This window comes from Oppia nitens, unplaced genomic scaffold (assembly GCF_028296485.1).
Source record: "Oppia nitens isolate AA-2021 unplaced genomic scaffold, nextdenovo-longstitch-racon4-pilon3 scaffold1_pilon_pilon_pilon, whole genome shotgun sequence".
Taxonomy (NCBI): domain Eukaryota; kingdom Metazoa; phylum Arthropoda; class Arachnida; order Sarcoptiformes; family Oppiidae; genus Oppia; species Oppia nitens.
This window is the reverse complement of record NW_026533199.1, coordinates 1153729-1166066: the sequence shown is the minus strand read 5'-3', so window position 1 is coordinate 1166066 and position 12338 is coordinate 1153729. Positions and strand designations below refer to the sequence as shown.

Below are 12338 nucleotides of genomic sequence, written 5' to 3'. Positions count from 1 at the left end.
GTGCAACAATTTTTAGCATAATTTTTGWGAGAGAGAGAGTGAGAGAGAGAGAGAGAGAGAGAGAGAGAGAGAAATGTTTAGCATTTTTCCCTTTTATATAATTTTGTTGTTAAATAAATTACATAATAATAATCATAATAATTTGTAATCAATAATTTTTGTAAATGTATTTAATTGTGTGATGAGTGTATACCAAATGATAACTACATTTTTAGCATTATTTACAAACATTCAATCAAATTATGTAGTAATTAGTTATTTACTGAAAAATATTTTTTTTTTTTTGAAAATGATAATTTTATTTAACAGTATTTGTGTTTTAGTTAAAAAAAARTTATTATATGAAATTTTAAAAAATAATAATAATTTATAAATAACTGTTATATTTTTAAAATAAATTGTATTATAAACAGAATTTTCAATTACATAATCGGGTTAAATGTTATGTTTTGAAAACATAACCCTTAATGTCTGTTAAGCTATACTAAACTCATATCACTCAAAGCCGATATACGGTATATATATATAGTTAAGTATATATATATATATATATCTATAAATTGGATGAGAGAGAGAGAGAGAGAGAGAGAGAGAGAGAGAGAGAGAGAGAGAGAGAGAGACAGTTCAAACAAAACAAAAACATTTGACTTTTGCAGCTGTTTTGCTCTCAATTTTTATCTCTGATTTTTTTTTTCTTTGAAAAAGACTCGTCTATTTCACACCAAAATTTCTGTCAAATGTTTGAACACAATATAAATGAAAAAACATTTAGATTTCTGTCTAAAATAAAAATTTTTGTTTCCAGTGATATTTGGTGTGCAAAACATTTAAAACATTTATATATATATATACTTTTTGCTTTATCTCTCTCTCTCTCTCTCTCTCTCTCTCTCTCTCTCTCTCTCTGTGATACTATAATTTGACTATTATTAATACTAATGCGCTTAAAAATGTTTGTATGGTTTATCAATGATGATTGTCATTACATTTTCACTTTTTTTAAATATCATTAGTTTTTCTTTTGTGTGGTATATATAYATATATAGTACTGTATTTGCTATGAAATTCATGCAAAAATGTTAGGATTTTCTTAATTTAGCACAATATAGGAGACACACCGTATAATTGACTTAATAGACTGTATTTTTCTGTGTGTGTGTGTGTCTTATAATACAAAAATTAGTCACTGTTTGTATTTTTATAATAATAAATAATTAAATTATTTTTTTGAATTTATTTTCTATTTAAAAAGTTTAATCTGCTTTTTCAAGCARTTTTTTTTTGCAAAATTTATATATATTTTATATATATATAAACGATTGATTTATTACTGTTTTAACTCTGTATAATTATATTGTTTAAATAAAATGCAATTTAAACTAAATATTTTTTTTGATATTATAATATATGTATGCTATATATAATATATAATAAATTTAGTGTTTAGCATAAAGAATATATATATATATATTTTTATTTTACTAATAATAAGAATATATGTAATTTATTGTACAATATTTATATATACTATATATATATATATATATATATATATATATATACAAAAATTTATAAATAGTTTACATAAAAACAGTACAACTAATAAAATMGATAAAAACATATTATACAGTATATTATAATCATAATAATAATAATACAATAGTTATATTGAAGTGCATTTGACGGCAAAAAAATAAATGCACATTWAGTTTGCATAGCAAATGGCATTTTTTTTATTTACATATAGTGTATATACTGTACAATAATACAATATAAAAGTGATACTCAAAAGTGTATAATAGTAGTCAAAAAAAGATATAGTTTTTCAACCAAAAAAAAATATTGTGTATCTCTTTCTTAATGAGCGGCAGAGCATTGAGTGTAACCGTGAAAATGCATTACGAATTACAAGAGTACACATTAGGCATTCACTCCTTATACCCAATGAGATATACCATAGAGGGAGAGAGAGCACAGGGAGCTTGAAAAAAACGCACTGTGCCAGCAATAATGATACTGTTAGTGTATATTACTCTAGCACTGACAGCAAGCATACTGTATCCATAACCAGCACCGGGAGCTCATCTTCTTCTTATTTCACTTCTTGTTTTTCGGCACTTTTCACACAATCTCTCTCTCTCTCTCTCTCTCTCTCTCTCTCTCTCTCTCTCTCTCTCTCTCTCATAAAGATGTGATTGTAATTGAAGTTAGAGAGAGAGAGAGAAGAGAGAAACTTGAAAATTATGAATTAGTTTTTGTTGTGGACTCATATGTATGCATATAAATATATATGATATATATATAAATAAATTGTATGTTTTTTTTTGGTATGTATGTACAGTACTGTATGTATGTGTGCAGATAATTGTGTGCCTTTTTAACCAAAACAGTTAGATGTAATGCCGACACGACTATACTCTTAAAAACACTTACCAAACAACACAAGAGTATACTGTAGTAACTGTTTTTGTTAAAAAGTACTTTTAGTTTTGCTTTGACTACTTTAATACTATTAAAACAAAAACCTAACCAAACCATAGCTCATATGAAAACATATCTCATATCCAGATGTTATGAATCCATCCATCCATCCATTGCCAGCTCTCTCTCTCTCTCTCTCTCTCTCTCTCTCTCTCTAAAGTCATATATTTAATATATARTAATAAATATATATTAATTTGAATMAAAATTTATAWATAAAATGATTTTKAACTAGRTTATATAATTTTAATAACTAGACAATCAATTRGRAATATAACAACWATTAAAAACAATAATTACTTTTTACCTAGCTTAAAAGATACTATAATAATAATAATTATAATTTAAGTTAATTAAATATATATCTATAATAAATAAATATTATCCTAAATTAAAAATTGTTATCTTGCAAAAAAAAGTTACAATATTGTTTTGATTAAAAAATTTTAAWTATAAAATATACAGAATAATTGWTTATTAATGTAATGCAATGTTATTACAATATTATTCAGTGCTATGTTTTTTAGTTAAGTCAATCACACACATACTAAATAGTGTAGTTGAATATCAATTTTTATTAWTATTATTATTATTTAACATTTGTGGATAAAAATATATTCACATATAATAGTTTTTTTTATATAAAAATAATAATAATATAGTAGACATGTATATGCTTAATTAAGTGATTAATTAGCACATTAAATATATATTTCTTGCATTTAACAAAATAAAATAAAAAATTATTTTATGCATTTTCATTTATGCATTTTCATGCAACCATAATAATGTTAACTACAATAATAATAATAATAATAATAATAATATTAGTATTAGTGAAGTGAAACAGTTGAGATGCATTTGTGACGATATATAATCATTATTATTATTATTATTTGTAAATAAAAATAATATTATATTAAGATTTTTATTTAAACAAAAATGCTATTAAATATCATAAAAAAAATTCCAGACATATACTGTATATTTATATTGACTAATAATTAGTAATTAGCAATACTGTTGGTGTGTATGTGTTGTCTAATATATAGGTATAGCAACAAAAAATATATGGTATCATACCATATGATATATGSTATAGTGTTTTCCCCCTAARACAAAATAAGTAAATGAGTTTTACAYACAAAAATGTTGTCAACTGGATATTAATATAAGTCATAAAAAAAGCCGCAAAAAGCAATGATAATTACGGGTATAAGTCGTCTAATTATGGCATTCAAGGAATGTCTGTATAATATGACTGAGACTCCGACCGATAGTCTCTCTCTCTCTCTTTGAGTTTAAAGACCAAACAGATAGATAGGACAGACACATCCACATCACACACACACAAACTACAAGAAACTATATGTTTTATCCATCCTCTCACCAATCTATAGTCACATTAGTAAAAAAAAGTAAAAGGAACGGTAGTTTGTTTTTGCGGCATACAGTACATACATGTATAGATCGGGAGTCTTTTAAGCGATTTTTTTTACWGTACAAGACTTTAGTGTTGTTGTGTCAAAGATATGCCGTTATATATTCATATTATAATAAGAAAGAGAGAGCTAAACACACTATCATCTGAAAAAATGATTGAATGAACTGTAAGTGAGTGAGAGAGAGAGAAAGAGAGAAAGAGAGAGAGAGAGAGAGAGAGAGAGAGAGAGAGAGAGAGAGAGAGAGAGAGAGTATGTGTCTATAAAGTACATGTCTTCGCATAACTATTACTCTATATTTTTTCATAATTTTTTGGTTATAATTTCTCTCTCTCTCTCTCTCTCTCTCTCTCTCTCTCTCTCTCTCTCTCTCTCTCTTAAAGAAGTCTTCCAACGAATTGCGGCGGAAATAGTGGCGAATATATAGACGTCGTCACCCAAAATGCAAGCACTGGTAGTTACGATATGATATTATGTATATGTATGAGAGCACTGGTAGTTATATATATACAGTATATATATATATCAATATATTCTATATCTATAGTATATGTCTGGTGAGACGGCTCTATGAGATGATATGACACTTATTTTTATTATCATATTATATGATTTACATTAAATATTATTATGTAAATTAYAGTATTATATAGTGAATACTAAATGTTTAAATACTAGACTATATAATGCATATTAATTAAATATTTAATGATGATATTTAAAATAAAGATARTGTTATAAAGTAAATCTAATAATAGTTGTCTTTATTGTTATTATTATTATTATTATATTTTTWAAAAAGTAATAAAATGTTGTCTAAAACAAAAAATAATATACTGGAATTTATTTGTTTTTTATTTTTAATTTTATATATTAAATAGTTTAAAACTCAAACGTGTGTGTGTGTGTGTGTGATATTGAAAATAATAAAATTTTAAAAAATATATTATATTATTATTTTTAAAATATGCAAATTAATATATATATATATATAGTATAATATTATAGTAATGTATAAGAAAAAATTATAGTATATATTATTATTATTATCATTTCAATAGATGATGTAATTCAATGCTAAAAGTATATTCAAGGGTTTTTGGTGTTTAAATTCAAACTATTTTCCAAAACAAAAATCATCTCATTTTCTTCTCATCTATTTTTGAGATCCATATTTAAGATAAAGAGGTAACAGATTTTTAGTTATGATTATTGTCACCCAAATAGTGAATTACTTACTGTATATATAACTAACTATAGACTCTATAGACTATAGTAATGAAAATCGCAGACAATGTTTTAGTTTTTCAAGTTTTCATTTTCCAATTATAATTATAATTGACTTTAAAAAAATGTTTAGGGAAAATAGCAACATATAAACATATATGCCATTAATATAGTTAATATGATACTAATATATATTAAATATAACCTAATATTTATTATGGTTTTTTTTGGTAGCTGACATAAAATACATTATTAATAACTATCTTAAATGATGAACCTAAAAAAATGATAATATAGTAAAGTATATAAATATTAGTAATTAAAAACAATATGTTTTTTTTGGGTGAATATAATAAATATTCAAATAAATTTGTATTTGAATACTATATTTGAAATATAGAATTATTATTACCAACTAATATATTCTATGCTTTAAAATTGCATAAAATTATATATATAGAGAGTATAGTATATTATTAATATATTACTAAAATTTATGTTATATTTATGGTATTATTGATTGTATAGTGAATTAATCTCTTTTTTCTCTTCCAATAATACATTGATTTGTACGGTATATATACAGTATATATATATATATATATATATATATATATATATATGGATACACTATGTAATAGTCGCCCAAAAAAATATTCAAAAAAAATTATCGCTTCATTGAATAAGTATAACAAATTCATTGACATAGCATAAGTAAACCATGCGGTAGGTATTGGATGGGTATATATGGATGGTATGGATGTATGGATGCGCTGACAATATCCATAATAATCAATGGATGTCTTTCTTGTACTGTATTATCTCTCTTTATATTTTTTTGGGAGGGGAGGGGGACTTCACAATCTTTATTATATATAAACTTATAATGATTTTTGTTGTTATGTTTTTTCCAATGAAATAGTATTATAGTCAATAGTTATAGTCTATTATTATTATCATCAATATTGATCAGTACCTACCACATAGGCAATAATCATACACACAAATAACTAACTGTACACTATTTAACATTATTATTATTATAATCATAATGTAAATCTATATATATATATATATATATATATATACATATTAGTCTTAAATAAACTATAATAATATAGTAAAATATTTCAATAGAATAAAAATAATAAAATCATTAAACATATTTTTTAAATTATATTAAAAGTAATATACAATTTTATTATTTAATAAAAAAATTTATTTTCTATAATTTAGGCAACTATACAGTACTAATACCATTGCTAATTATTATTACTGTATTATGATATTATGTTTTAATTTTTTTTTATTGAAAAATATCTATAAGTAATTTCTACATCATATATATATATAACTAGAAAAAAAAGTTTACTAAATAAAATTAAAAAATATTTTCCCATAATATACTAGATATTATAGATAGGATATTATTATTATCAATATTTTCTATAACACAGAATATACAGTACAGTATAGAATCAATGATATTATATAATACTATACACAGAATATATCATAACCACTACAAATAAATTGACGTAATTTATGGACATATTTTCAATATACCAATAATACCTGTACATTGCATGCAGTAGTATTACAGTCTAATACAGTCAATGCAATTAATTAATTGCATTATTATTATTATTTTTTATATTATTGGGTATTGTTTTTCCCATATATTTTGTATGTTTTTTTGCATACATTTGTATAAATACCATAAACACAATGCTATTATAGTTTTTTTTTCAACAAAAAAAACTATTGAAACTATTATAGTATAGTAAATATTGCTGTATTTACTATAGTATTTAGTATTCAATATATATATATATATTGCTTATAAATTGGTTAATACTTTACTATACTTTTACTGTAATAATAATAATAGCAATAATAATAATAAGCCATACATTGTATTACATACTAATGTATTGACAACTCTATCATATAATTAGCTGCTATTATGTGTTGAGTCAGTCAATCAATCGTTTACTATATTATTATTAATACTAAATATATTTATTTAATATAACTATTAATTTAATAGATTATAACTAATCGCTAAAACATAACAACCCATTAGCTGTTTATCTGATATATATTAGTATATCATATATAATATGTGATCAAAAAATTTGTTGTTTACTTATAATAATAACCATTATATCCATTGACTACAGTATATAATGATGCAAATGATTGTTTGTTTTGTTGTGTCCATCATATCCTTCTCCTCCTCTGCGGTAATAACTAGTGATAATTGTAATAATAATGTCTTTAATGTCGTCAACAACAACAACATCATCTGAAGACAACAATAGCCGACGATTTATTAATAATCCAAATCCTCAAAACAGATCCCAAAAACGTGTAACCATTAGTGAGCCGTTAAACAAGTGGTCGACGACTAGGAGGACGACGACGACAACGACGAAGAGGACTACTGCTAGTGATAACAATACTACTACAAGAACTGCTGTATTGATTGCCGTCGACGACGACGAGGACGTCAACGACGAGGAAGACATCGACAACCATAACGAAGATAATACTTCTACTACTAAACGCCGTTTGAAGTTAATCGCCGACCAATCGGACGACGACGACGAAGAGTCAGCCATTGAGTCTACAGAATCGGATTCGCTTCTCAAGACAGGCAACAGTTTAGCCATCAAGAGGTTAGAGATTTTTTAAACAATTGATTCAAAGATAGATAGACAGAGAGAGAGAGAGAGAGTTTGAAACAATTGATTCATAGATAGACAGAGAGAGAGAGAGAGATGGGATCAATTGATTCATAGATAGACAGACAGAGAGAGAGAGAGAGAGAGAGCACTGAATTATCAGTTATGACCATTGAATTTCTCGCCAATTAAGTGATATTTATTATATCATTATTGATATTAATTTATGTATTTTAAATTTTATTATTACTCCACAAATTGCATACATTTAATATATCATATTATAATACTGTATAAGAAATGGTAATATAATAATAATAGTTTTTTTTGTTGTCAATAATGTTTACACCAAAATCATTGCTTATACATACGGTATATATGATATCATTGAACTAAAACTAAAACAATAATTTTGATGTTTATAAATATGATATACATATTTAAATAAAAATATTTTTGTTATAAATAATCATACGATATATAATAGATATGAAATTTGTTTGTCAATTATTGTTGATTTTTTGATAGACATTACATTACACACACATTTGATATACATATGTAAATATAAGGTTACAGTAGTATTAACTTATTTAATGCATTGGTTTGCAATCACTAGTAATAATAATACAGTAATACAGTATTATAATTATATAAATCAAAAATATCTGCAAAATCACTATTAGTTAACACAATTAATTAGATAAATAGTTTTATGTGTGATATATGATATCATATTTATTTATTTTTTATATAGAAATGTTTTTCCATATTTTATTAGTATTGATAAACAACTGATTTTAATTTTTTTTAGTAATTATATATTTTTTTAAAATTTTATTGTCATTTCTGAACCATTATCACCACCAGTAAGAGGAGGAGCCGCCGAAAGCAATCGGTTTACTGTTGTTTGTGTCAATCGGTTAGCATTTGTATGTCAGCAATGGTTCGCTTATTATTTGGTAAAAAACAACTAAAACCGCGAACAGTTTATGTCCGCGGATCCGATATGTTCAACGATCGGACAAAACAGACATCGTTTCCGGCAAATATCATCCGAAACCAGAAATACAATATATTGACATTTCTGCCAATCGTTTTGTTCAATCAGTTCAAGTTTTTCCTAAATCTATACTTTCTGTTGATGGCCTGTTCTCAGTTTATACCCTCACTGAAAGTCGGCTATATCTATACCTATTGGGCACCCCTGGGGTTTGTCCTCGGAGTGACACTCATACGCGAAGCTGTCGATGATATATTGCGGTTCAAACGCGACAAAGCTGTCAACTGTCAGTTGTATCAGAAGCTGACCCGCGACGGACCCCTAGCCATACATAGTTCACGTATTAAAGTCGGCGATCTGATAGTGGTCTCAAAGGATCAGAGGGTGCCGGCAGATATGGTTTTCTTGAGGACCAGCGAGAAAAATGGGGCCTGTTTTGTACGAACTGACCAATTGGATGGTGAAACCGATTGGAAACTTAGACTCGCCGTATCGGCCACTCAGACACTTGATTGCGATGACAATCTATTTAGTTTAGACGCCTATATTGATGCCGAAGAGCCCCGCCGTGACATTCATAGCTTTACCGGAAAATTTACTGTAGATTCGGGTATTTATTGATAACACATATACCGGTATTTATTAGTATCATTTGAATAACATTTGCATTTTTTTTATTTCATTTGAATTAATTAGGGAATAAAGAGATTTCGTTGAACATTGAAAACACATTGTGGGCCAACACAGTGATAGCGTCTGGTACTGCAATTGGTATTGTGATATATACGGGACCCGAGACCCGGTCAATGATGAACAACAATGAGCCCCGAAGTAAAGTCGGTTTACTCGACTACGAGGTCAACTCAATCACAAAAGTGTTGTTTGCAGCGGTTGTCTTATTGGCGTTAGCTATGATATGCCTTAAAGGTATGGTTTGATAATATTTGTGTTTTATTATTATTATTAAAATTTTATTTTATTAATTCAAACATATATAGGGTTTAACGGTCCCTGGTATAGATACTGGTTCCGATTTGTCCTATTATTTTCCTATATTATACCAATTAGTTTGCGTGTTAATCTGGAAATGGGACGAGTAGTCTACTCATATATGATCCAACGAGATATGGATATACCGGGAACATTGGTCCGGACCACAACCATACCCGAAGATTTGGGACGTATTTCCTATTTGTTAACCGATAAGACGGGAACACTGACCCGTAACGAAATGGTATTCAAGAAAATACATTTGGGAAAGATATCCTACGGACCCGAATATTTCGATGAATTAGCCGCACTATTGCGCTTATCATATGCACCGCAAACGGCTGCCAACTATCAGACCCACAAACGTGACAGTTCGACGACCAGTACTATTAGTTTCGATCCCAGACAACGCCAATTTCATCAGCGACACGCCCGTATTGATTCGTACGAAGTTGATCGGGACAGTGTTATACGTGTCCAGCAAACCGTACTGGCCATTGCCCTGTGTCACAATGTCACCCCTTCCTATGATAATGGATCCAATCCTTTTTTTGACAGCAATGATGTATCGAAACCACCGATTGGTAAATCTAAAATTAATTCAACAATAGTTGTAGTTTTAATTAAATTATTAATATTATTGATCCGATAATTGCCAGATTCAGCAGATACTGTATCGATACCAATGTTACAGAGAGGTATCACCTATCAGGCCTCCAGTCCCGATGAGGTAGCACTGGTACAGTGGACCGAAAAGATGGGTTTGGCACTGGTCTACCGTGACCTGACTACTATGAAATTACGTAATCCTGTCGGCACTATAATCGGTTTCGATATTCTTCAGATATTTCCGTTCAGTTCGGAAACCAAACGAATGGGAATCATTGTCAGAGACCACAAATCAAACGAAATAATGTTTCTATTGAAAGGCGCCGATACTGTTATGTCGACGATTATTGTCTATAGCGATTGGCTTCAGGAACAGTGCGATACTATGGCACGCAATGGTCTCCGGACTCTTGTAGTGGCAAAGAAGACCTTGAGTGAGGAACAGTACGCCGAGTTTGAGGTTCGCTATAGTCAAGCGAAATGTTCAATGAGTGACAGAAATGCTAAGATAAGCGCCGTATTGGCTAATCTTGAAAAAGATTTGGAACTCCTTGGACTAACCGGTATGTGTGTTGTTGTCTATGATTTTTTTTATATATACGGGTATAATGTTATTAACTTTAAAAAAAATAATAAATAAATCAGGAGTTGAAGATCGACTACAGGAAGGTGTGGCCACAACATTGAAAGGACTACAAGACGCTGGTATTAAGCTCTGGATGTTGACCGGCGATAAACTGGAAACAGCTATCAGTATAGCCAAGTCGTCACAGTTGGTCAAAAAGATGCAAGAATTCTATGTATTTCGACCGGTCAAAAGCCGAACAGAAGCACATCTCGAACTAAACAATTTTCACCGAAAATCCGACTGTCCGTTGATTATTCGGGGCGAAGATCTCGAACTATGTATGAAATTCTATTCGACAGAGTTTATGGAACTGGCCTGTCAGTGCCCGGCAGTGGTTTGTTGCCGATGTTCGCCAACACAGAAAGCCGAAGTAGTCAAACTGATCCAAAATCGTACCGGTAAACGTACACTTGCGGTCGGCGATGGCGGCAATGATGTATCAATGATACAGACGGCCGATGTTGGTGTGGGTATTGTCGGCAAAGAAGGACAACAGGCATCACTTGCGGCCGATTTTTCAATACTTCAATTTAGTCATATCTATCGCTTGATACTATTGCACGGCCGTTACAGTTATAAACGATCGGCTACTTTAAGTCAGTTTATTATACACCGGGGACTCATAATCAGTACACTTCAGGCCATCTTTTCGTCAGTCTTTTACTTTGCATCCGTTGCCTTATACCAGGGTTTCTTAATGATCGGTTACGCCACAATCTACACAATGTTTCCCGTATTCAGTATCGTATTAGACAAGGATGTATCGCCCCGACTAGTCATGCGTTATCCGGAACTCTACAAACTAATGAAAGGCCGTTCCCTCAGCTACAAGACATTCTTCATTTGGGTACTCATCAGTATATATCAGGGCGGTGTCATTATGTACGGTGCAATGCTACTGTTCAACGACGAATTCATCCATGTAGTGGCCATTACGTTCACGGCTGTCATACTAACCGAACTACTGATGCTGGCCCTAACCGTACGCACCTGGCATTGGATGATGATTGTGGCCGAACTGATCTCCCTATCCACCTATCTATTGACACTGATAGTCGCACCGCAATATTTCGATGAAAAATTTATCCAAACGCGTGCCTTCCTATGGAAAGTGACACTATTGACGGTAGTGTCGTGTCTACCACTCTATATCCTGAAGTTTGTTCACCGAAAGATTGCACCGCCCAGTCATTCAAAGCTTACCTAAAAAAAACCTAATATTTTTATTTAACTTTTTTTTAATCAAATGTTTTTTTATATAAAAATCATTT

The 12338-nt window shown here is 29.1% G+C and overlaps 1 protein-coding gene across 1 annotated transcript; it reads left to right on the top strand.

The window, feature by feature from the left end:
- Window positions 1-7272: 7272 nt before the first annotated feature.
- On the top strand, window positions 7273-12274 carry LOC128951727 (probable phospholipid-transporting ATPase IIA). The gene is made up of 6 exons (XM_054296990.1): window positions 7273-7831; window positions 8708-9450; window positions 9537-9767; window positions 9839-10414; window positions 10490-11002; window positions 11085-12274. Exons 1-6 carry the CDS (start codon window positions 7425-7427, stop codon window positions 12272-12274), a joined length of 3660 nt encoding a protein of 1219 aa, XP_054152965.1. The 5' UTR covers window positions 7273-7424.
- The last annotated feature ends 64 nt before the right edge of the window (window positions 12275-12338 follow it).